The sequence below is a fragment of the Callithrix jacchus genome, chromosome 1 (genome assembly GCF_049354715.1).
Source record: "Callithrix jacchus isolate 240 chromosome 1, calJac240_pri, whole genome shotgun sequence".
Classification (NCBI taxonomy): domain Eukaryota; kingdom Metazoa; phylum Chordata; class Mammalia; order Primates; family Cebidae; genus Callithrix; species Callithrix jacchus.
In genome coordinates this window covers 214,803,231-214,826,777 of record NC_133502.1, presented here as the reverse complement: position 1 = coordinate 214,826,777, position 23,547 = coordinate 214,803,231, and the positions used below count along the sequence as shown (strand labels likewise).

Sequence of the window (23,547 nt, the reverse complement as noted above, 5' to 3'; positions counted from 1 at the left end):
CATGATCCCACCTACTCGGGAGGCTGAGGCAGGAGAATTGCTTGAACCCAGGAGGCAGAGGTTGCAGCGAGCCGAGATCACACCACAGCACTCCAGCCTGGGCAACAAGAGCAAAACTACATCTCAAAAAAAAAAAAGGGAGGGTGGTAAATCCGTGTCCTCCACTCCCAAACCTGGATCTCAGGCCCGACCTCTCCCCCAGCTCCGCCTTGAATATCCCAAGTGCCCAGTCAACCTTCCATGAGAACCCTCTGTATGTCGAGGCCTTCCTCTCCCTCGGCCCTGGGACACAGGCCTCCCCGCTGCCCTTCAAACTCGCCCCCCACTGCCACCGCAGGGCCTCTGCACACGCCACGTTCCCTCACCCCACCCCCCTCCGAATGCACAGTCCTGCACGAAGTGATCGACAGACGGTTTTAGCCAATTTTCATCATCATTGGCTAAAGTTCACTTCAGTGACTGTCTCAATTAAAATCTACCTTCTGGGACCAAGGATCCAAGATGGCCAATCGCTAACAACCCGGGATTGCAGCTCTCGGGGAAGGCGCGGAGAACTAGAGGACGCCACACTTTCAAAGTCTGGTCGCTCACGGAGCAGAAGATCCCCCCAGTGGTGGAAACACAGGAGTCGCCAGCGTGACTCTCGTGGTCGGCGCAGCAGTTCCGCCGGCACCTCCGCGCGGCAGCTTTTGGCGCAGAGTAAACGGGACCGGTTCCCCTTCTGACCGAGGTTTGGAGCCCCGGGAAGGCAGAGTCGCCCATTACGGACACAAGAAGGAAGCCAGACAGGAGAATCCTGGGCAGAAAAGCACCATCAGTCTTAACGCCGCCGTTCTGGCCCTGGGAACTAACAACTTGGACGTCCACTCAAGAGACCTAATCTGAAAGTTGGTGATTTCAAAGACGACAGGAGGATAAATTTACAATGATGGGAAGAAACCAGCGCAAAAAGGCTGAGAATACTCAAAATCAGAACGCCTCTCCCTCTAAAGATGATCACAGTTCCACATCAACAATGGAACAAGGATGAGGGAGAACGAGCGCATCCCAATGACAGAATCACGCTTCAGGGAATGGATAATAAGAAACTTCTGTGAGTTAAAAGAACATGTTGTAGCCCAACGTAAAGAAACTAGGAACTTTGAAAAAAGCTTTGATGAAATCCTATTGAGAATGGACAACTTAGAGAGGAATATAAGTGAAATAATGGAACTGAAGAATACAATACAGGAACTCCGAGAAGTATGCACAGGTTTAAACACTCGAATTGTTCAAGCAGAAGAAGGGATATCAGAGGTCAAAGTCCAACTTAATGAAATAAAACGTGAAGAAAAGATTAGAGAAAAAAGGATAAAAAGGAATGAGCAAAGTCTCCAAGAAATGTGGGACTATGTGAAAAGACCAAATTTACGTTTGGTAGGTGTACCTGAATGTGATGGAGAGAATGAATCCAAGCTGGAAAATACCCTTCAGGATATTATTCAGGAAAATTTTCCTAAACTAGCAAAGCAGGTCAACATTCAACCCCAGGTAATACAGAGACCACAAAGATATTCCTCAAAAAGAGCAACCCCAAGGAACATAATCGTTAGATTCACCAGGGTTGAAACGAAGGAGAAAATACTAAGAGCAGCCAGAGAGAAAGGTCAGGTTACCCACAAAGGCAAGCCTATCCGACTTACAGCAGATCTCTCAGCAGAAACTCTACAAGCCAGAAGAGAGTGGGGGCCAATATTCAACATCCTCAAAGAACAGAACCTTCAGCCCAGAATTTCATATCCAGCCAAACTAAGCTTCACAACTGAAGGAAAAATAAAATCTTTTATAAAACAAGCAAGAACTCAGAGATTTTATTACCACCAGGCCTGCTTTACAAGAGCTTCTGAAAGAAGCATTACACACAGAAACAAACAACCAGTATTAGCCTTTCTAAAAATACACCAAAAAGTAAAGAGCACCAACATAAAGAAGAATTTACACCAACAAGTGGATAAAACAGCCAGTCAACATCAAATGGCAGTAACCCTAAATTTAAATTGACTGAATTCCCAATCAAAAGACACAGCCAAAACCCAACGGCATGTTACATCCAGACCTGTTTCACATGCAAGGATACACAAAGACTCAAAACAAAGGGATGGAGAAAGATGTACCAACCAAATGGAGAGCAAAAATAAATAATAAATAAATAAAAAGCAGGAGTTGCAATTCTCGTAGCGGATAAAATAGATTTTAAAGCAACAAAGATATAGTGGTAAAAGGATCAATGCAACAACAAGAGCTAACGATCCTAACACCCAGATACGAGACTTAGATTCAATGAGACAGAAAATTAATAAGGATATCAAGGACTCGAACTCAGATCCAGAACAAGTAAACTTAATAAATATTTATAGAGCTCTCCACTTCAAATACACAAAATATACATTCTTGTCAATACCATATCACACCTACCCATTAGTTTAAATGAAACATTGATTGGCCATTATTAATACCCAATTTTTTTCAAAATAAAGCAATATTTCCATTTACTCTCCCTCTTTCTCTTCCTCTTTCTTCCTCTCCTTTACTTATTATTTTTTTTTCTTTCCTTCTCTCAAAAAAAAAGAAATCAACTTGTAAACCCCTAGATCCAGGTCGGCAATGTCTCTTTCACTGCTTGATTTCCTTCCTTCCCTTCCTTCCCTCCCTCCCCGCTTCCTCCCTTCCTTCCTCCCTTCCTCCCTACCGTCCTTATTCCCTTCCTTCCTGCCTTCCTCCCCCCCCAAAAAAAAAACTACCTTCTGGGAAATTAAAGTGGGATTCATGGAGCCCCCATATACCCAGCCTTGGCCTTCAGATGCCTCTTGACAGAAAGATGCTTTAGCCAGCCCAAAGAGACCTGCCCTCCCAGACAGGAAACTGCCACAGGTACCCGGAGAAGTTCAGGGGGCCTTGTACCTCCCACCTGTTCCCACTCCCTCTGTACCTGAGGTGGAGGCCACTGGCACCCATGAAAAAGCAGCACAGGCTGGGGGCAGTATGGCTCATGTCTGTAATCCCTGCACTTTGGGAGGCCAAGGTGGGCAGATCAGTTGAGCTCAGGAGTTCGAAACCAGCTTGGCCAACATGGTGAACCCCCATCTCTACTAAAAATATGAGAAAAAAAAATTAGCCAGGCGTAGTGGCGGGCACCTATAATCCCAGTTTCTCAGGAGGCTGAGGCAGGAGGATAGCTTGAACCTGGGAGGCAAAGGCTGCACTGAGCCGAGATTGCACCACTGCGCTCCAGCCTGGGCGATAGAGGGAGACTCCATTCCAAAAAAAAACATTAACCAGGCAGGCTGGTGTGCACCTGTAGTTTGAGCTACTAAGGATGCTGAGGTGGGAGGATCCCGTAAGCCCAGGAATTTGAGGCTGCAGTGAGCTATAATTGCCCAGCCTGAGCAACAGAGGAAGACCCTGTCCCGAAAACAGGAAAAAATAAAAACATTGTTGCTAAGTGGTTTTTTTTTTTTTTTTTTTGAGACGGAGTTTCGCTCTTGTTACCCAGGCTGGAGTGCAATGGCTGGATCTCGGCTCACCACAACCTCCGCCTCCTGGGTTCAGGCAATTCTCCTGCCTCAGCCTCCTGAGTAGCTGGGATTACAGGCACGCACCACCCTGCCCAGCTAATTTTTGTATTTTTAGTAGAGACGGGGTTTCACCATGTTGACCAGGATGGTCTCGATCTCTTGACCTCGTGATCCACCTGCCTTGGCCTCCCAAAGTGCTGGGATTACAGGCTTGAGCCACCGCGCCCGGCCTTGGAAGAGTTTTTTGAGACAGAGGTTCACTCTTGTTGCCCAGGCTGGATGGAGTACAATGGCATGATCTTGGCTCACCACAACCTCCACCACCTGGGTTCAAGCGATTCTCCTGCTTCAACCTCCCGAGTAGCTGGGACTCAAGGCGCCTTTGCGTCACCACGCCTGGCTAATTTGTATTTTTAGTAGAGACGGGTTTCTCTATGTTAGTCAGGCTGGTCTCGAACTCCCAACCTTAGATGATCCACCCGCCTCGGCCTCCCAAAGTGCTGGGATTACAGGGGTGAGTCACTATGCCCAGCCGAGGTAATTTTTTTTTTAAAAAAGGGATTCACCTTGCAGTATTTAGGAAGTATGAGGTTGAGGAGCGGCTCTAAAATACTATGGGGAATAGGGAGGGGAGATTAGGGTGAGAGGGTGGAGGGGAGTCGGGGAGGAGGCTGGGGTAGGGGTGAGGGTGGAGAGGACGACCGAAGCCAACCTGGGCTGCTGGGCGGCCATGACAGACGGGAGATGGAGGCTCACTGAACATCCTTTGAGTGTCTATAGCTCTCCACAGATAAAAAGAACTTAAACGAAAAAATAAACCCTAATATAAAACGCAAGGAATTATAACAGCCTGGGACCTGCTCCGGAGTCAGGTGGGAGCCCCAGCTACAGGGGCCTCAGGGGCACCTCCAGGAAGCCCCACCCGAGTGCCACAGGGGGCCAACCTTTCCGGTAGACAGCAGATCCGCAGCAGAGACAAACCCCTGCCCCTTCCCAGTTTCCTTCGCTTGTTTTCATTTTACAGCCAGGTGGCGGAAGGGAGGGGGAGCGACCCAGGAGTCTCTGGAATCCAGACCTGCTCGACCAGTTCCTTCTGGACAGTCGCCGCTCCACTCTCCCCCCTCCCCACCGGAAAGCCACTGCTCCGTCCAGGGCACGGAGGAAAGAACTTCTTGGCCTTGGCCTTCGGCGTGGAAAGCACAGGCTCTAAACAAAGTGCATTCTTCTCTCACCTCCCCCGAGGTCAGGAGACAGAACCGATACCAGTGAATGGGAACCTGCACTTCGCAAGCACCAACTCATTTCATTCTCCCAGTGGCCCCATGAGTAAATAATGACATTGCCCCTCTTCCACAGACAGGAAACCCAGGCGAAGTGGCCAGCAGCTTACTCCAGGTCAAGGGAGAGGAAGTCAGGCCCCATCCCGGTTTCTGGATTTTTCTTTTTTGTTTTTGAGACGGAGCTTTGCTCTTGTTGCCCAGGCTGGAGTGCAATGGCGCGATCTCGGCTCACTGCAACCTCCGCCTCCTGGGTTCAAGTGATTCTTCTGCTTCAGCCTCCTGAGAGTAGCTGGGATTACAGGCATGCGCCACCATGCCCGGCTAATTTTGTATTTTTAGTAGACACGGTGTTTCTCCATGTTGGTCAGGCTGGTCTCGAACTCCTGACCTCAGGTGATCCACCTGCCTCGGCCTCCATCCCCGGCCTCCATCCCCCATCCCGGATAAGCACTGCAGTGGCTGCCTCTCCCAAGCCCTGAGGTTGTCCCCACCCTCTACTTCCCCAGCCTCAAGACACCCATTTGAGAGGTGAGAAAATAGAGGCCCAAAGACCTGACATGGAGAAAGAGTCACTTAGCCAGTTCCTCTCTGCCTTCCAGGGACACAGAAATCTGGACACAACGCTCCAGGGACACTCCCTGTGAAGGCAGCTGGGGCAGGACTCTGGAGCAGCGCACTCCCCTGCAGCTGAGATATCCTCACCCACGGAGCCGGGCCCAGAGGGGCTCCCTCAAATGCACCTCAGGGAGCCCTTGGGGAGCATCTGGATACACGCCGTGCATCTTCCTTGAGCATCAGTTTTAATCAAAGGACCAAGGGGGAAAAGTTAAATAATCTGGAAAGAAATGGAAAATATCTATTTCCTTTTTCTTTTTTTTACATGAGATGGATTCTCGCACTGTCCCCCAGGCTGCAGGGCAATAGCACAGTCTCGGCTCACTGTAACCTCCACCTCACCGGTTCAAGCAAGTCCTATGCCTCAGCCTCCCAAGTAGCTGGGATTACAGGTGCTCACCACCACGCCCGGCTAATTTTTTGTATCTTTAGGTAGCGAAGGGGTTTCACCATCTTCACCAGGCTGGTCTGGAACTCCTGACCTCATGATCTGCCCGCCTCTGCCTTCCAAAGTGCTGGAATCACAGGCGGGAGCCACCTCGCAGGTCAGAAGACATCTATTTTCTATCCCCATGCTAATTTCACATAGATTTGAAGGGTAGTCACTGGCAGGCTTCAAATGGCTCCAATTTATACCAACCGCCAGCTCCCACGTGGGAGGCACACCTCGGTGCCCTGGGAGGTGGCTCAGCACAGTGGGTGTGGGAGGGTGGGGACTCGGGGGACAATGCAGCTGTAGCACAGCTGGCTTCGAAGCCCCGCTCTCCAATCACTAGCCATGAGACCTTAACCCTCGTTGTCTGCTTCCTCTTCTGTGAGAGGGGCAGTAATATGAGTCCCTGCCTCACGAAGTGAGAGAAGTCAGGCAGCTAAACGTGCAGGGAGGGCTTCAAGGCCGTGTGGTGACCACCATCGCCATGGGGAAGAACCCCCAATGACCCCTTTTGCAAATGAGGAGACCGAGTGCCCCAGAGGGAGAGTGACCTGCCCAAAAACCAGGTCTTCTGACTCCTTCACCCTCTCTTGCTCACTCTCATGTGGCCTGTGCCTCAGTTTCCCTATCAGTGAAATGAAGGTAAAATCAGGGAATGGGATGGGTTTTTTTCTTTTTACTTATTTTTTAAGAGATGGGGTTTCTTCATGTTGGCCAGACTGGTCTCAAACTCCTGACCTCAGGTGATCTGCCCACCTCGGCCTCCCAAAGTGCTGGGATTACAGACAGGAGCCACCACGCCCGGCCTGGGATGGGATTTTTTAAATGAGGTGAAAGAGCCTGCCTACAGGACCTGAGTTCCCTGCTCTCCTCTCTTTAACTGAAGCCGCCTTTATTTAAGCCCATCACCTACGGTGTGCCCATGAGTGGCTTCAGCCTGGAACTGGCTTATTAGGCAGATGGCAGGATGTGCCAGGCATGTTTAAGTCATGTAAGTGTCAATGACTCCGCTGGGCTTGGTGGCTCACGTCTGTAATCCCAGCACTTTGGGAGGCCGAGGTGGGTGGATCACCGGAGGTCAGGAGTTCAAGACCAGCCTGGCCAACATTGTGAAACCCCATCTCTACGAATACAAAAATTAGCTGAATGTGGTGGCAGGAGCCTGTAATCCCAGCTACTAGGGAGGCTGAGACACAAGAATCGCTTGAACCTGGGAGGCAGAGGTTGCAGTGAGCCGAGATCGTGCCCTTGCACTCCAGCCTGGGTGACAAGAGCTGAAACTGTTTTAAAAAAAAAAAGTTTCAGCCGGGCGCGGTGGCTCATGCCTGTAATCCCAGCACTTTGGGAGGCCAAGGCGGGTGGATCACGAGGTCAAGAGATCGAGACCATCCTGGTCAACGTGGTGAAACCCCGTCTCTACTAAAAATACAAAAATTAGCTGGGCATGGTGGCGAGCGCCTGTAATCCCAGCTACTCGGGAGGCTGAGGCAGGAGAATTGCCTGAACCCAGGAGGCGGAGGTTGCGGTGAGCCGAGATCGCGCCATTGCACTCCAGCCTGGACAACAAGAGCGAGACTCGTCTCAAAAAAAAAAAAAAAAAAAAGTTTCAATGACCCAAAGAAGTTATCCAAGTAAACTGCCACCACCTGCGTCAGGTACTCCATGGACGTTTCCTCCTGTAACTCACAAGCAAAGTACCCCTAGCCAGTGGGTTCCAGACCCTTCCCCGTCCACCTCCCATCCACCTTTCAGCTCAATGGCCACCTCCTCCAGGAAGCCCTCCCTAAGCTCCCACAAGTCCTTCTCTCCATCACACAGAAGCAGATTCTGAGACCCTGAGGACTGTCCACAGAATTAGCTGGGCTCGGGCCCACATCCCATATCCCTGTTTGCCCTACCGCCCTCACCTGTGTTGGTTTGCGGAATGGTTAGTCTGCGAATCAAAGCAGGACCCCACACTACAGCTGCCAACGGAGAGGCCAATCAAAGGACGTGGACTTCTGAACCCACGCAGGCATTAAGTGTTGAGTTCTCAGCTGGATAAATGTCAACACCGCATTTCACAGGCCAGCGAGGGACGGCACAGAGCTCTCTGGAATCCACACGGCCTCTTCCACAAAACCCCTAAGTCGGGGGCCAAGGCGCTGTCCCCACCCCGACAAATTATCCCACCTTCCTGCCCCCGGGCGGACTGTGTGGTTCCTTCTGAGGCCTTCACACTCTCCTCCCAAGGCAGCGGAGAAATTTCCAGGCTAGGGTGTGGCAGAGCCCTCAAGGATTCTCAGGAAGCCCCCCCAGGATTAAGGGACAGGGAAAGGCAGGGCCTCCCCGTCTCGCTGGCGACCTCCGATGCTGCTAGTGGCTCGGTTTAAAGTTTGTACTTTTAACTCCTGGGGTTTCCACTCCGTGTGTCGAACAGCCCGGCCCCCCAGGCCCTGAGTCTGAATCAGCAGAGCACCTGCCCCGGCCTCTGTTTTCTCATTTGTGAAACCAGAATGACTCCACCTACCTCTTAGGTTTGGTGTGAGGGAGCTTGCGGGGGTGGGGGGGGGTGGGGGGTGGGGGGTGGGGGGGGGGTGTCCCAGGCACTGACCCGGCCCAGCCTGAGACCCCAAGGGAACATTTGAGCTGACACAGTCAGCTTCGCCCCCCCAAAAAACTAGCCCCCACTATGGAAAGCGCACAGCCCTGGGTGTGACCACCTCCGTCAGGCCTCTCAGTAGCAACAGAGCTTCATGTCATAGGATTTCCCTCCCCGCTCCCCGCCCCGTCCGATCCCCTCTCACCCAGCGCGCCTCCCCATTAAACGAAATCCCCCATTACAGGCGTCTCCAATATACCAGGTTTGTACTCAGCCACAATTCACCGCTCTACCCCCACCCAGGCCGGGAATCTGGCTTCGCCTCTACTAGACCTAATTAGACTGGAAAAGTCTACACCAAAGACCATTTCACAAACCCAAATTTCAGCCTCCATTACCGCAGCTGCTCAAAAAGGCCTAATTAAACTCGACTCCTTTTTATTCCATCCATTCTAACCCTGCTATTAATTATCTAATCTATTACCCTGAGTAATTTCAATTGCAGCATAAATACTAACAAATAATGACCAGACCAGAGCAAAACCCAGGCAGAGAGAGGCGAGGGCGCGGGGGAGGCGCGCTGGGTGAGAGGGGACCGGACGGGGCGGGGAGCGGGGAGGGAAATCCAGAGGCGGGGAAGAAACGAGGCGGAGAGGGAGTCTGGAATCCGCCGGGGACCTGGAGGCTGCGCGCCGGCCAGAGCCCTCCCCAGGGCTGCACGTGGCGTCGCGCCCGCCTGGGCGTCCCCAACTCCGCCAAGGGCCCCTCGTCCCCGCGCACGCCCCGGGAGCTCCCGTGGCGCCCCCACCCGGGTCACAGCTCCCTCCCGCGGGCGCCCGCCTTACCCGGCCACGGACGCCGCCGGCCCCACCTGCGTGCCGGGTCCTCTGCTTGCCTGGCCCCTCCCCGGACGTGGCTCCCGGGCAGGCCCCGCCCCGCCGCCCGGGCTACCTGGTGGGAACGCAATCCCAGATGCTAGAGCTGACCCTGGGTCCACCTGGGTGTGTGGGGGGGGGTAACAGGGCGGCCTCCGGCGGGGCACGCGCGCTCAGGAGCCCCTCGCACGGCTGGGAGCCCCGATTCCCGCCTGGGCTGCGTCCCCCTCCCACAAGGCACCCTTCTATGGGGCGGGCATTTTCTTGTTGGTCCATGTCCCCATTTTTTATTTTTTATATTTATTTTATTTATTTATTTGTTTATTTATTTTGAAACGGAGTTTCGCTCTTGTTGCCCAGGCTGGAGGGCAATGGTGCGATCTCGGCTCACCGCAACCTCCGCCTCCTGGGTTCAGGCAATTCTCCTGCCTCAGCCTCCTGAGTAGCTGGGATTACAGGCACGCGCCACCGTGCCCAGCTAATTTTTTGTATTTTTAGTAGACACAGGGTTTCACCATGTTGACCAGGATGGTCTCGATCTGTTGACCTCGCGATCCACTTGCCTCGGCCTCCCAAAGTGTTGGGATTACAGGCGTGAGCCACCGCGCCCGGCATTATTTTATTTTATTATTTTAAAGATGGGGTTTCACCATGATGGCCAGGCTGGTCTTGAACTCCTGATCTCAGGTGATCCACCCACCTCAGCCTCCCAAAGAGCTAGGATTACAGGCAGGCGTGAGCCACCACGCCTGGCTTTTATTTTTTATTTTTATTTTATTTATTTTTTTTTTGAGACGGTGTTCCTCTCTTGTTGCCCAGGTGGAAGTGTAATGGCACCTCGGCTCACTGCAACATCCATCTCCCAGTTCAAGTGATCCTCCCGCCTCAGCCTCCCGGGGAGCTGGGATTACAGGCATGTGCCATCACTGCTGGCTAATTTTGTATATTTAGTAGAGATGGGGTTTCTCCAAGTTGGTCAGGCTGGTCTCAAACCCCTGACCTCAAGTGATCCTCCCACCTCGGCCCCACAAAATGCTGGTATTACAGGCGTGCACCACCAAGCCTGGCAGAATGCTTTTCTTTTGGGTGTATATACCCACTACTGTGATTGCTGGGTTGAATGGTAGTTCTATTTTAAATTGTTTGAGAAATCTCCAAACTGCTTTTCACAGTGGCTGAACTGATTTACAGTCCCACCAACAGTGTGTAAGTATTCCGCTTTCTCTGCAGCCTCACCAGTGTCTATTTTTTGACTTTTTAATAACACACATTCTGTCCAAAATCAAGAAGCTGGCAGAGAGGCTGGGCGTGGTGGTTCAAGCCTGTAATCCCAGCACTTTGGGAGGCCGAGGCGGGTGGATCACAAGGTCAGGAGATCAAGATCATCCTGTCTCTACTAAAATACAAAAAAATTAGCCTGGCATGGTGGCATGTACCTGTAGTCCCAGCTACTGAGGAGGCTGAAGCAGAGGAATTGCTTAAACCCGGGCAGCAGAGGTTGCAGTGAGCTGAGACCCCACCACTGCACTTGAGCTTGGTGACAGAGCAAGACTCTGTCTCAAAAAAAAAAAAAAAAAAAAAAGAGGCCGGGCGCGGTGGCTCAAGCCTGTAATCCCAGCACTTTGGGAGGCCGAGGCGGGTGGATCACGAGGTCAAGAGATCAAGACCATCCTGGTCAACATGGTGAAACCCCGTCTCTACTAAAAATAAAAATTAGCTGGGCATGGTGGCGCGTGCCTGTGATCCCAGGTACTCGGGAGGCTGAGGCAGGAGAATTGCCTGAACCCAGGAGGCGGAGGTTGCGGTGAGCCGAGATCGCGCCATTGCACTCCAGCCTGGGTAACAAGAGTGAAACTCCGTCTCAATCAATCAATCAATCAATACATACATACATACATACATAAAAAACAGACATACCCAGGACTGGGTAATTTATAAAGGAAAGAGGTTTAATGAACTCACAGCTCCACATGGCTGGGGAGGTCTCATAATCATGGCAGTAGATGAAGGAAAAGCAAATGGACATCTTACATGGTGGGCGGCAAAGAGACAATGAGAACCAAGTAAAAAGGGCTTAAAAAACCATCAGATCGGGCGGGGGCCGCAGTGGCTCCGGCCAGATGTCCCGGCGCTTGAGGAGGCGAGGCCATGAGTTCAAGGCCAACCTGAGCAACGTTACAAGCTCTCATTGATTAACAACAACAAAATATTAAATTAAAAAAAAAAACACATCAGGTCGTGCAGGGCATAGGCCTGTAGTCCCAGCACTTTGGGAGACCGAGGCAGGTGGATCACCTGAGGTCAGGTGTTTGAGACCAGCCTGGCCAACATGATGAAACCCTGTCTCTACTAAGAGGTAAAAGCCTGTAATCCCAGCTACTGGGAAGGCTGAGGCAGGAGAATCCCAGCTACAGGTAAGTCTGAGGCAGGCACAAGGGGTGGATTATCTATGAGTTTTCCGGGAAATGGGTGGGCGATTCCTGGAACAGAGGAGTCCACCCCTTTTTGACCATATAGGGTAACTTCCTGATGTTGCTATGGCATTTGTTTTTTTTGTTTTGTTTTGTTTTGTTTTGAGACGGAGTTTCACTCTTGTTACCCAGGCTAGAGTGCAATGGCGCGATCTCGGCTCACCGCAACCTCCGCCTCCTGGGTTCAGGCAATTCTCCTGCCTCAGCCTCCCGAGTAGGTGGATTACAGGCACGGGCCACCGTGCCCAGCTAATTTTTATTTTTTTTTAGTGGAGACGGGGTTTCACCATGTTGACCAGGATGGTCTCGATCTCTTGACCTCGTGATCCACCCGCCTCGGCCTCCCAAAGTGCTGGGATTACAGGCGTGAGCCACCGCTCCGGCCAACTGTTCTTATGATAATGTGAATACCTCTCACCCATCCTGCCATCTGCACTGCTCTTCGGCTTCACCCCGACCCGCCGCCGTTGTAACTGAACTTGTGGTCATGTACACTCCTTGCCCTACCTCACACCACTGTAACCGATCTTACCCTACAACACCCCCGCCCCCTGCAAAAAAAACTACCCCACGGCCAGGCGTGGTGGCTCACACCTGTAATCCAAGCACTTTGGAGGCCAAGGCTGGTGGATCACCTGAGGTTGGGAGTTCAAGACCAGCCTGACCAACATGGTGAAACCCCGTGTTTAAAAAAGAAACAAACGACCACCACCTATGAAGCCAATTCCCACCTCACCCCCTTTGCCTGTGCTTTCTCGGATTTGGCTTGCTTGCACCCAAGTGAGGAATAAAACGGCCGCCTTGCCCACGCAAAGCCGGTTTGGAAGATCTCTTTATTAATGCATGTAGTATTCAGTACTACTGGCCGCGAATAACATCAAACACTTCACTGCTTCCAAAACAAGACCAGGAAGTCACAGTGTCTTATTCCAGCACACACACCCGACGGCTTTCGTCCGGCGCTGGGTGCAGGGTTCTCTTTTCCTCTTGTGGAATGTAACCCCCTTGTGAATTACCAGTGTCAGATCGGGCCCTCGTGAAAGAGGGACAATGTGCAGGGTTTCTGTTTTAAAAAGCGACTTTGGACTGGAGTAAGGGAAAACAGCCCCCAGTGGGTCTACGGCTGGCAGAACAATTGCACAGTATTAAGAGATGTCGGGGTGGAATATGCCACCCTCCTTGCATTTGTGTTTTGTGAAAATCTCATACAAATCTCACAACCATAGCTTAGCGATATTAAAATACATACAATAAAGCAACAATACTGGATGATTGTGTGGCAAAGAATGCAGGTGTGTTCTTCCATTCATAATCAAAGGAGAAAGAAACACAAAAGCACTCTACGACAGGGCCGGCTCCCTTTCCACATCCTTTCTTCGCTTTTCCCCCAAGCGCTGTTTAATCAGTAATCAACCAGTTAGCCATTTGCTTTTGTTGCTGTCACAATAACTCCTTGCATTTCAAATGCCTCGCAATAGAAAAGAAAGAATCATCATGCAAAATAAAGGAATTACATCTGAATGCTATTATTCTCAGCTTTATTAAATTTGCTCTTACAAATGTTTATGAAGTCGGAGAGTTGGTTCTTACCCAAGCAGCAAATTCCACATTAATAAGCGCTTGGGGATGGAGAATTTCAAGGAGGAGGGAATAAAAGATCTGGGTCCAAGGTTTTGGGCTTCACATTTGTTTTCTCCCAAATTAACTCAGCCTGCCAGCTGCTCGAGCTAAGACTCGGCCTGCTTTTAACCTTATTAAAACCATGAAGCCAACATTACCCCCCACCCACCCACCCCCTCCCCCCGTATCTGGGGGTATGACTGCCTGGTTAGGGCAAAAGGGACATAGAAGATTATCTTCCAACCCTCTCCCTTTATGGGCCAGGATCCTGGGGGCCAGTCGATTACGGGGCTTGCTTTCTCCCTGTGTATCCAGGCCCAGAACTCCAGGCAGGTTCCCTGATGCAAAGTCCTTTGAACTGACTGCACCATGGGCTACACCATAGTTAAGCCATGGTGAGCCCTGTGACCTGCATGTACACCTCCAGATGGTCTCCTGGAGCCAGAAAGTCTGAGGTAACAGGAAAACCACAAAAGAAGAATAGCTAGCACCTGCAGCACCTGATTAACCAACCCTGTGACAATCTGCCATTGTTCCTGCCTCGACTGATAAGCCAACCTTGTGACATTGGCCCTTATGACAACCCCCCCAGCTTGCAAAAACCACCCTGAACTGTAACTTTCCACTGCCTACCCTGAACCTATAAAACCAGCTCCTATCCCACCACCCTCACTGACTCTCTTTTCAGACTCAGCCTGCTCGCACCCGAGTGAATCAACAGCCTTGATGCCCACACAAAGCCTGTTTAGGTGGTCTCTTCATTCGGAACACACTTAACGCCAGACCCCTGCAGGTCTACCCTGTGCTCTGGTCCTGTGTCAGAGCAAACGCAATGTGTGGTTAGTACCACCTGCAAACTGGAGATGCCTGCATTCTCCACTGCGTTTTCCGGGATCTTTGGGTCTAATAACGAAAACCTCTCTGATTTGCCACTGAGGAGGCCATGCTACTGCTCCTCTGGTTGACAGCAGGGTGGGCGCCAATCTTGTGCACCGACCTCCCCACCCCTCAAGTGCCTTTGCCATATTGGCACTCTCGACCTTACAGACATCTCACAGCCCCAAGGTGGCCTGACAACAGGTTTACCCGGCTCCTTTGCCACCAGGGCCCAGACAGTGCAGGCTGCACCACTGTGATGTCCACCCTAAGACAGAAGGCTGCCCTAGAATTCATAACCCTAGAGAGGGTGGCTCCAGCAACTCCCGGCCTGGGTGGCGAGGGAGGACACTGGCTACAAAGTGAAGTGACTGGGACGTAGTGGGCATCGGTGCTGGTGGCAGTTGGGTTCGGTCCAGTGTAACTGGGGCATCTCTGTGTTGGGGGGAGCTGCTGTGCAGTGGGGACATCCTTGTGTGATGGAACAGCTGTGCCGTGGGAGCAGCTATGCCGTGGGATCATCCCCATATGATGAAGCCTCTCTGTGTGGTGGGAGCATCCCTATGTGATGGGAGCCTCTCAGTGTGCGGGGAGCAGCCGTGCAGCAGGAGCTTCCCCGTATGATGGGTACCTGTGTGTGTGTGGTAGGAGCATCCGTGGAGTGGGAGTATCTGTGTAGCAGAATCATCCCTATATGATGGGCACCTGCATGTGGGGAGCATCTGTGCATCAGGAGTCTCCCCATATTATGGACGCTTCTCTGTGTGTGGGGAGCCTCTGTGCATCAGAATTATCCCCATATGATGGGAGACTCTCAGTGCATGGGGAGCACCTGTGCAGCGGGAGCATTCCCAAATGATGGGCACCTGTGTGCGGAGCATCTGTGCAATGGGAGCATCCTCGTATGATGGGTGCTTCTCTGTATGGTGGGAGCACCTGTGCGGTAGGAGCATCCCCATAGGATAGGGCCTCGCTGTGCGGTGGGAGCACCTGTGCGGTGGGAGCATCCCCATAGGATAGGGCCTCGCTGTGCGGTGTGAGCACCTGTGCGGTGGGAGCATCCCCATAGGATAGGGCCTCGCTGTGCGGTGGGAGCATCCCCATAGGATAGGGCCTCGCTGTGCGGTGGGAGCATCCCATAGGATAGGGCCTCGCTGTGCGGTGGGAGCATCCCCATAGGATAGGGCCTCGCTGTGCGGTGGGAGCATCCCCATAGGATAGGGCCTCACTGTGCAGTGGGAGCACCTGTGCGGTGGGAGCATCCCCATAGGATAGGGCCTCACTGTGCGGTGGGAGCACCTGTGCGGTGGGAGCATCCCCATAGGATAGGGCCTCACTGTGCGGTGGGAGCACCTGTGCGGTGGGAGCATCCCCATAGGATAGGGCCTCGCTGTGCGGTGGGAGTATCTGTGCGGTGGGAGCATCCCCATAGGATGGAGCCCTTGCTGTGCGGTGGGAGTATCTGTGCGGTGGGAGCATCCCCATAGGATGGAGCACTTGCTGTGCGGTGGGAGCATCCCCATAGGCTGGGGCCTCGCTGTGCGGTGTGAGCACCTGTGCGGTGGGAGCATCCCCATAGGATGGGGCCTCGCTGTGCGGTGGGAGCACCTGTGCGGTGGGAGCATCCCCATAGGATGGGCCCTCGCTGTGCGGTGGGAGCACCTGTGCGGTGGGAGCATCCCCATAGGATGGAGCCCTCGCTGTGCGGTGGGAGCACCTGTGCGGTGGGAGCATCCCCATAGGATAGGGCCTCGCTGTGCGGTGTGAGCACCTGTGCGGTGGGAGCATCCCCATAGGATAGGGCCTCGCTGTGCGGTGGGAGTATCTGTGCGGTGGGAGCATCCCCATAGGATGGAGCCCTCGCTGTGCGGTGGGAGCCTTCCCTGTGCAGTGACGCAGTGCTGGTTTTCCCATCAGGCCCACTGTCGCGCAAGGTGATTTGGGACACCGTTCCTGGAAGTGGGCCTGGCTCTCCCACCTCCTGACAGCCCTAGGAGCTGGCGACATTCTGTAGTAACCTCCTTCTCTGCATAATCATCCGCGTCTGCCTCGGCTGCCTGCAAGTAAGAGCCCACCTGATTCTGTGTCCTGGTATTTTACACCCCCTGGTCTCCTCCCTGCCAAACCCAGGCTAACGTGAATCCCCGCAGTGAGAAGAGAAATGTCAGCCTGAGCAATTCCTCTGGCAGATGCTGTCGACGACAGTTTACATTTTTATAGCTTTTTACAGCCTGTGAGAGCAGTTCTGAGCTCTCTGCAAACACATCAGTCAACGAGGAGAAGGGTCTGGGGGTAAAACCATCCGATTATTATTAAGCCATTATCACCTTCAGGTCAAAAACCATTAAGCACCGTCTGCCCAATGCTTGTCATGTGCGCAGAGCTCCTCTGTCGGAGATGTCTGGTGTCTGGAGCTTACACTCTTTTTTTTTTTTTTTTTTTTTGAGATGGAGTTTCGCTCTTGTTACCCAGGCTGGAGTGCAGTGGTGTGATCTCGGCTCACCGTAACCTCCGCCTCCTGGGTTCAGGCAATTCTCCTGCCTCAGCCTCCCGAGTAACTGGGACTACAGGCACGTGCCACCATGCCCAGCTAATTTTTATATTTTTAGTAAAGACGGGGTTTCACCATGATGACCAGGATGGTCTCCATCTCTTGACCTCGTGATCCACCTGCCTCGGCCTCCCAAAGTGCTGGGATTATAGGCGTGAGCCACCGTGCCCGGCCTGAGCTTACACTCTTAACAGCCCTGCTCTGCATGTGAATCCACAGGGCACAGACAGGCAAAGAAACAGCATGGGTCACTTCATAGCTGGGAAGATCCTGGCTAGAGACGGGGTGACCTGCCCAGTATCACACAGTGCCCGATTTAGGATCAGACACTGGCAGACCTGGCTTTGCCCATGAAGGTGTATCACATGCATAAATAGCTACAAGGAAACAGCCCATGGTAGACTTCCCCTGGGCTGCATGATTCTAGAACACTGGGACAAAGGAGTGTGGCACCAGCCAAGCCTGGTTGTGCTGAGCAACAAGCATCTCTCAGTTACAGGGCCTTCCACTGCCACCATAGCCACACTTTTTTTTTTTTTTGAGACAGAGTCTTGCTCTGTTGCCCAGGCTGGAGTGCAGGCTCACTGCAACCTCCACCTCCCTGGTTCAAGCAATTCTGCCTCAGCCTCCTGAGTAGGGATAACAGGTGTGTACTTGTTGTATTTTTAGCAGAGACGGGGTTTCACCATGTTGGTCAGGCTGGTCTTGAACTGCTGACCTCGTGATCTGCCCAACTCGGCCTCCCAAAGTGCTGGGATTACAGGTGTGAGCCACTGTACTTCTTATCCATGCTGCAGGTCTGCCTGATGGAGCAGGCTTGCCTGGGACACTGCCAACTGCCGTGGCAGAGCGGGGACAGTCCCTCTGCCGGACTACAAAATGCTCCAGCTCTGAAGTGGCCCGCATCACTTCTGCTTAGGGCTGGTCACATCACCACCCCAATTACATGAGGGCCAGGAAAAGCATCACGATTCTTGGGGGCTCACCTCCAGTCTGTGCCAGCTGCATCCCCGGCAGAGGCTCCTGTACCCCAGCAGCCTTCCCACTCCTCCCGGCATTTCTGAGGCTACTTCCTACTTTACCACTGGACAGTTCTGGAGTTGGGGACCAAGGTCCCCCTGCTGGAGCGCTGTGTCCCTCCACTCGTCTCAGCAGAGGGGCCTAGACCAGCAGTCCATGCTCCCTATGGAAAGCAGCTACAAGGAACTGCCGTGGTGTCAGCTTGGCTCCCTGCCACCTCTGCCTTTTCCTCTCTCTTATCGTTTTCTTTCTCCTTCCCCCCTTCTCCCTCCCTCCCTTCTCTCCCCTTCCCTTTCCTTTCTTCCCTACTTCCCTCTTTTCCTTCCTTATTAAAAAATGTAGCCAGGTGTGGTGGCACATGTCCGTAGTCCCAACTACTCTAGAGGCTCAGATGGGAGGATCACTTGAGTCTGGGAGGTTGAGGGCTGCACTGCAGCCTGCGTAATAGAGCGAGACACTGTCCCTACTGGGAAAAAAAAAAAAGTTGTCCTGTAGTTAAGACTTCTGGATCTATACCCAAAAGAACTGAAGGCAGGATCTCAAAGAGGGATTTTTTTTTTTTTGAGACCGAGTTTCGCTCGTTACCCAGGCTGGAGTGCAATGGCACGATCTCAGCTCACCGCAACCTCCGCCTCCTGGGTTCAGGCAATTCTCCTGCCTCAGCCTCCTGAGTAGCTGGGACTACAGGCACGTGTCACCGTGCCCAGTTAAATTTTTGTATTTTTTGTAGAGATGGGGTTTCACCTCATTGACCAGGATGGTCTCTATCTCTTGACCTCGTGATCCACCTGCCTCGGCCTCCCAAAGTGCTGGGAGCCACCGTGCGGGGCCCAGGCTTGAGCCACCGTGCGGGGCCCAGAAGTCTTAATTATGGACCAACTTTTTTCTTTCGGCGGTGGGGGGAGAGCGGGGGGCAGGGTCTTGTTCTGTTGGCCAGGCTGCAGTGCAGTGGCATGATCATGGCTCACTGTGGCGTCAACCTCCCAGACTCAAGTGATCCCCCGACCTCAGCCTCCACAGTAGTTGGGACTACAGGCATATGCCACCACATCCGGCTAATTTTTAAAATACTGTTTATAGAAAGGGTTTCACCCTGTTGCCCAGGCTGGTTTCCAAGTCCTGAGTTCAAGTGATCCACCCACATTGCCCTCTCAAAGTGCTAGGTTTACAGGTGTAAGTCATCGTGCCTAGCTGTAAGCTACCACTTTTTTTTTTTTTTTTTTGAGACGGAGTCTTCCTCTGTTGCTGAGGCTGGACTGCAGGGGCGTGATCTTAGCTCAATGCCACCTCTGCCTCTCGGGTTCAAGCGATTCTCCTGCCTTAGCCTCCTGAGTAGCTGGGATTACAGGCACAAGCTACCACTCCTGGCTAATTTTTGTAATTTTAGTAGAGATGGAGTTTCACCTTGTTGGTCGGGCTGGTCTTGAACTCCTGACCTAGTGATCCACCTGCCTCGGCCTCTGAAAGTGCTGGGATTACAGGTGTGAACCATAAGCTATTACTTTCATGGTCAAATGGAAAATGACAAATGGGCCCATGGTTTTTGAGGGCACCCCTTTGGCACACCATGCTTCCTAGTCTCTCTCTCCTTCTGGAGGGGCTTTGGCTGTGGGCATCTCCATCTTTAGGCCTCCCCCTCTTCCTCTCCCCAGGCCGGCACATGCAGAGAACACGTTTGCCCCCATCTTATGATTCCTGGGCCACAGCCCACCCAGCAGCACCTCCCTGAAACGGAGCTAGTCCTTCTGGTGATGAATACCATGTGGCGCAAAGTGGGTGCTTGAGAGGGCACCCAGGGTGGGCATCAGCACTGCAATTCATGCGCCTCTGAGATCTCCTGCCAGGGCTTAGCCGCTGTGTCATGTGCATCTGCAAACGCATCCACCCACATCCACACACACACACACACACATCCACAAACACACACATCCACATCCACACACACCCCCCCAAACAAATCCGAGCTCTCAGCTGGGTGCAGTCAGGGTCACTGGGAAGCCTACTGTGACCCACCACCCCTAAGTGCCACCTCCCCCCCAGACCCTGTCACAGTGGGGGTGAGGCTCACAGGTCCCAGCAGGCCCACGGACCCCAAGGCAGGGCTGAAATGCAGATTCAGGGTCAGCAGATGGGGCCTGGCCCAGAGATGGTGCATTTGAGAGGTAAGGGGTAGAGTATTCATGACAATCCTGTGCAGAATTTATAGAAAACACACAAAAGTTGGAAACAATAAAGCAGTTTCTAGAACCCATGGCCCCCCACGTCTCTTCCCTGAGTCACTCTAGTCCTTAAAAGATAAAGAAGGGCCGGGCACAGTGGCTCATGCCTGTAATCTCAGCACTATGGGAGGCTGAAGCTAGTGGATCACCTGAGGTCAGGAGTTTGGGACCAGCCTGGCCAACACGGTAAAACCCCATGTCTTCTAAAAATACAAAAATTAGCTGGGCATGGTGGCACATGCCTGTAGTCCCAGCTACTTGGGAGGCTGAGGCAGGAGAATCGCTTGAACCCAGGAGGCAGAGGTTGAGTGAGGCAAGATTGCACCACTGCACTCCGCCTGGGTGACAGAGTGAGACTCTGTCTCAAAAAAAAGAAAAAGAAAAAAAAGATAAATAAACTGGACTTGGTATAATCCCAGTATTTTGGGAGGCTTTGGGCTCAAGAAAGAGGATCTCTTGAGCCCAGGAGTTTGTGTCCAGCCTGGGCAACATAGGTTCTCAGACCAGGTTCTGGCTTCCCACTGGATGCCCACCTGACCCCTAGGCCCAGCGCCTGAGGCTGCTCTTGCTCCCCTGAGCCTTGCCTGGGGCAGAGTACTGGTTCCCAGAGTAGCTTCAGCGAGCTCCACGGGGTTGGAAGGCACCCATATCACAGACCACAAAACCGAGGCTCAGCAGAGTCAGAAAGCTGGAGCTCCCCCTGCTCCCACCTCTACACACCCCCATCCTGAGCAGAAGCAGGGGTGCCTGGACTGCTTCTCCCACCAGAGGGGAAAACTCCTCCATCCAAAAGGCTTTGCCAGTAGACAGCCTGGGCCAGCTCCAGCTGTGACTCAGGGGTCAGGTGATGTCCCCCTGCCCTGGGCCTGTCCTTCATTTGCTCAGCATTCCTTCTCCACCCCAAGAGAAAATGAATACCACGAGAGGCAGGCATTCGGGAGGGTGAATGGCGTGTGGAAAGGTGACTGCCATTAGAGACCCCCACACCCACTCCACACGGAGCCACACTGACCTGATGCTTTTACAAAGTGGGGTGGCCAGGGAAGCCTGCCCCAGGCTCAGCTCCTCCCTGAAAGTTGGGGCACCTGCGGTGCTGAGCTAGCCTCTGGCTCTCAGAAACACTTGAGTCCCACTGATGGGGGCGGGGACAGGGAGCAGGCCCTGCCTGCTGCGGCTGAGGGGGTACCCTGACCACCTGAGGCTTGGGGAAAGCCTGTCTCAGGTTGTGAGGCTGCAGGGGTGGCAAGAGCAGGTGTTCATTTATCCTTCCCAGGCCAGGTGGCCTCCAGCAGGTCACCCCAACTCCCGCCCCGGCTGCCTGGGCGCTTCTGTAGCACGGGAGGGGCTAGCAGATCCCCCCTCCCTCCTCCCCCAACCCCCAACAGGGGCAAAGTCAGGCCAGCCCCACTCCCTGACATCCCAGCTCTTCCTTCCATAATCTCTCGGGCCTCCCACCGTGTAGCAGAAGGGAGGTCTGGACAACAGGCACAGGTCTGCCCCCTCAGGAACCTGGGCTCCCTAGGAGGGAGCAAAGCCTGAGGGTGAACACCCTGAACGGGTGTCTCCAGGGCAGGCACCGCAGACACTAGCGAGTCACAGGTTTTATTCCGCCCCTTTCCATCCCCATGGTTACCCTAGGCAGGAGAAGACAGGTGTGCTGGAGTCTGGTCACGCCAGGGTCCAGGTTCCCTCGTGGGTAGAGCCCACTGAATTCAGTCTCCATGGGTGGGTGTGGACACCAGAGGGCCAGGGCAGGGGGAGCACAGGAGTGAGGGCTGACCCCATCCCGGACCTGGATTCCCAGGTAACAGTGACTCATGCGCCTGACACAGACCTGGGCCGCGCAAGGGAGGCTGATGGTATTTCCAGTAAAGACAGGAACACAAAGTCACCAAGGCCAGGCTGACAGCGCTGGAGGGGCGGGATAGAGTAAAAAAGTCTCACGCACACACACGCCACATGGACGCCCCACACACGGGGCCATGTCAGTAAAAACTCAAGGCCAGCTGTGAGGCCTCACACGACGCTCTGCCGGCCCCCAGGCCCCCCCAAGCCAGACGTGGCAGACCCCCGGCCTCGGCCAAAGTCAATAAAAATCCCTTCCGAATCCGAGTCTACAGACTCCAGGATCTGGTCTACCAGGTTCTCGGGGCTGGAGCCGGGCAGCGAGCTTCGGGTGGGATCCGGGCCCTGCTCGGGGGGCTGGGTCGTGGGGTGCAGTCTGCTGGGGCAAGGCCCTGAGTGGGGCACCGGGGAGGACCTGCAGGCTCCGGCGGGGCCCTGGCCGGGCAGGTCGGAGAAGCCCTGGGGCTCGGGGCAGGACGTCATCTCGGACACCGAGTGCCTGCGGATGCTGGTGCCGCCGGCCGCCGCGCCCTCTGCCTCGTGCTCCTGCACGGGGTTCAGCAGCGGCGTGTTGTAGCTCTTGGAACGCACCACCGGGTTCTTGGCCAGCACGTCCCCCGAGCGGGAGCGGCGCAGCAGGTGCTTTTCTGGGGAGAGACGTGGGCACCGTCACACACCAGAGGCCACCTGAATGTCCCCGCCTGGCTGAGCACCTGCTGCCTGCTGTGCACTTTGTCCTCCGGCAGGGGCAGCTTCCGGGAAAGTCCGACCCACACTGCTTCCTGGGTGGGGGCCCAGCCCAGCAGGCCACCCGCCGCCAATCACCCTGACACTAACTCAGGTTCCAGTCTCTCTTCTCCATCCAGCCCCAGCCCTGATCACGCAGGATCTCAAGTCAAATGCCTGGGTTTGAACCTGTACCCTGCCAGCGACCTGTGTTTGACCCTGGGTAAGTTATGTAACCCCATGCCTCAGTTTCCCCACTGGTGGAAGTGGACAGACCTTGGCACCTGCGGGACGCCTGCACTTCCCCAGGCTCGCACAGCCCCTGCCCCACTAGAGCTAGTGTCCAAGGGGTTGGGGGAGTCAAAAAGCCCATCATAGGAGAGCCATGCAGCAAGGTCATGGGGCTGTGATGGGGGCAGATGGGGACAGGTCCTCAACAAGGTCAAGATGGGGAATTCCATCCTGGGGATGCAGGGAACCTGTGCCCGGGCAGTAGTAAACAGGCCTCACTGGCTGTGGTATAGAGAGGAATAGACTTCGGGGGACACAGGCAGACATGGGGACCTGGAGAGGAGGCCACTTGGATCATGTGGGCAGGAGGCAGTGGCACTGGTGGCCCAGGCTGGGTCGGGGGTAGGGTTAAGGCTCCCATTCAGGATTCTGCAGTTCCAAGAGTGGCCACCAGGTGGCAGGCGGCACACATGAGCAGCTCAGGGGCCTTTCCCGAACGAGGGCACTGAGTCTGGTGCCTCAGAGTTCTTCAGCGGCCAGGGCACTGTCTGAGCTGAGACATAACTGGTGGGTGGGTTTTACACCAGCAGGTGGGTAGGGGGAGTCCCTCCGGATGAGGGGGCCTAGTCCCAAGTGGGCCTTGCACCAGC

At 53.8% G+C, this 23,547-nt stretch overlaps 3 protein-coding genes across 12 annotated transcripts in view; all 3 read right to left on the bottom strand.

The window, feature by feature from the left end:
* The window catches only part of ARHGAP8 (Rho GTPase activating protein 8), a 93,414-nt gene extending 84,062 nt beyond the window's left edge, over positions 1-9,352 (bottom strand). For 4 of the 6 annotated variants that reach the window (XR_013533816.1, XR_013533951.1, XM_035300253.3 and 1 more), the window contains exon 1: positions 9,309-9,352. The gene's annotated coding sequence lies outside the window, so the exon portion shown is untranslated. Of the gene's footprint in view, positions 1-4,498; positions 4,593-7,789; positions 8,240-9,308 lie in introns of those variants that run through there. The other 2 variants (XM_035300816.3, XM_035301329.3) reach the window with 2 other exon arrangements.
* Positions 9,353-12,624: 3,272 nt separating this feature from the next.
* On the bottom strand, positions 12,625-21,929 carry LOC144579560 (uncharacterized). The gene is made up of 2 exons (XM_078351477.1): positions 17,020-21,929; positions 12,625-16,975 (listed from the first exon to the last, which is right to left on the bottom strand). The coding sequence occupies exon 2, from the start codon at positions 16,310-16,312 to the stop codon at positions 15,035-15,037; it is 1,278 nt and encodes a 425-aa protein (XP_078207603.1). The 5' UTR covers positions 16,313-16,975; positions 17,020-21,929; the 3' UTR covers positions 12,625-15,034.
* Positions 21,682-23,547, bottom strand: part of PRR5 (proline rich 5) — a 67,022-nt gene continuing 65,156 nt past the window's right edge. For all 5 annotated transcript variants that reach the window (XM_054242545.2, XM_035273547.3, XM_035273522.3 and 2 more), the window contains one exon: positions 21,682-22,587. In XM_054242545.2, coding sequence (XP_054098520.1) covers positions 22,112-22,587 — 476 coding nt within the window. In that variant the 3' untranslated portion in view covers positions 21,682-22,111. The remainder of the gene's footprint in view (positions 22,588-23,547) is intronic.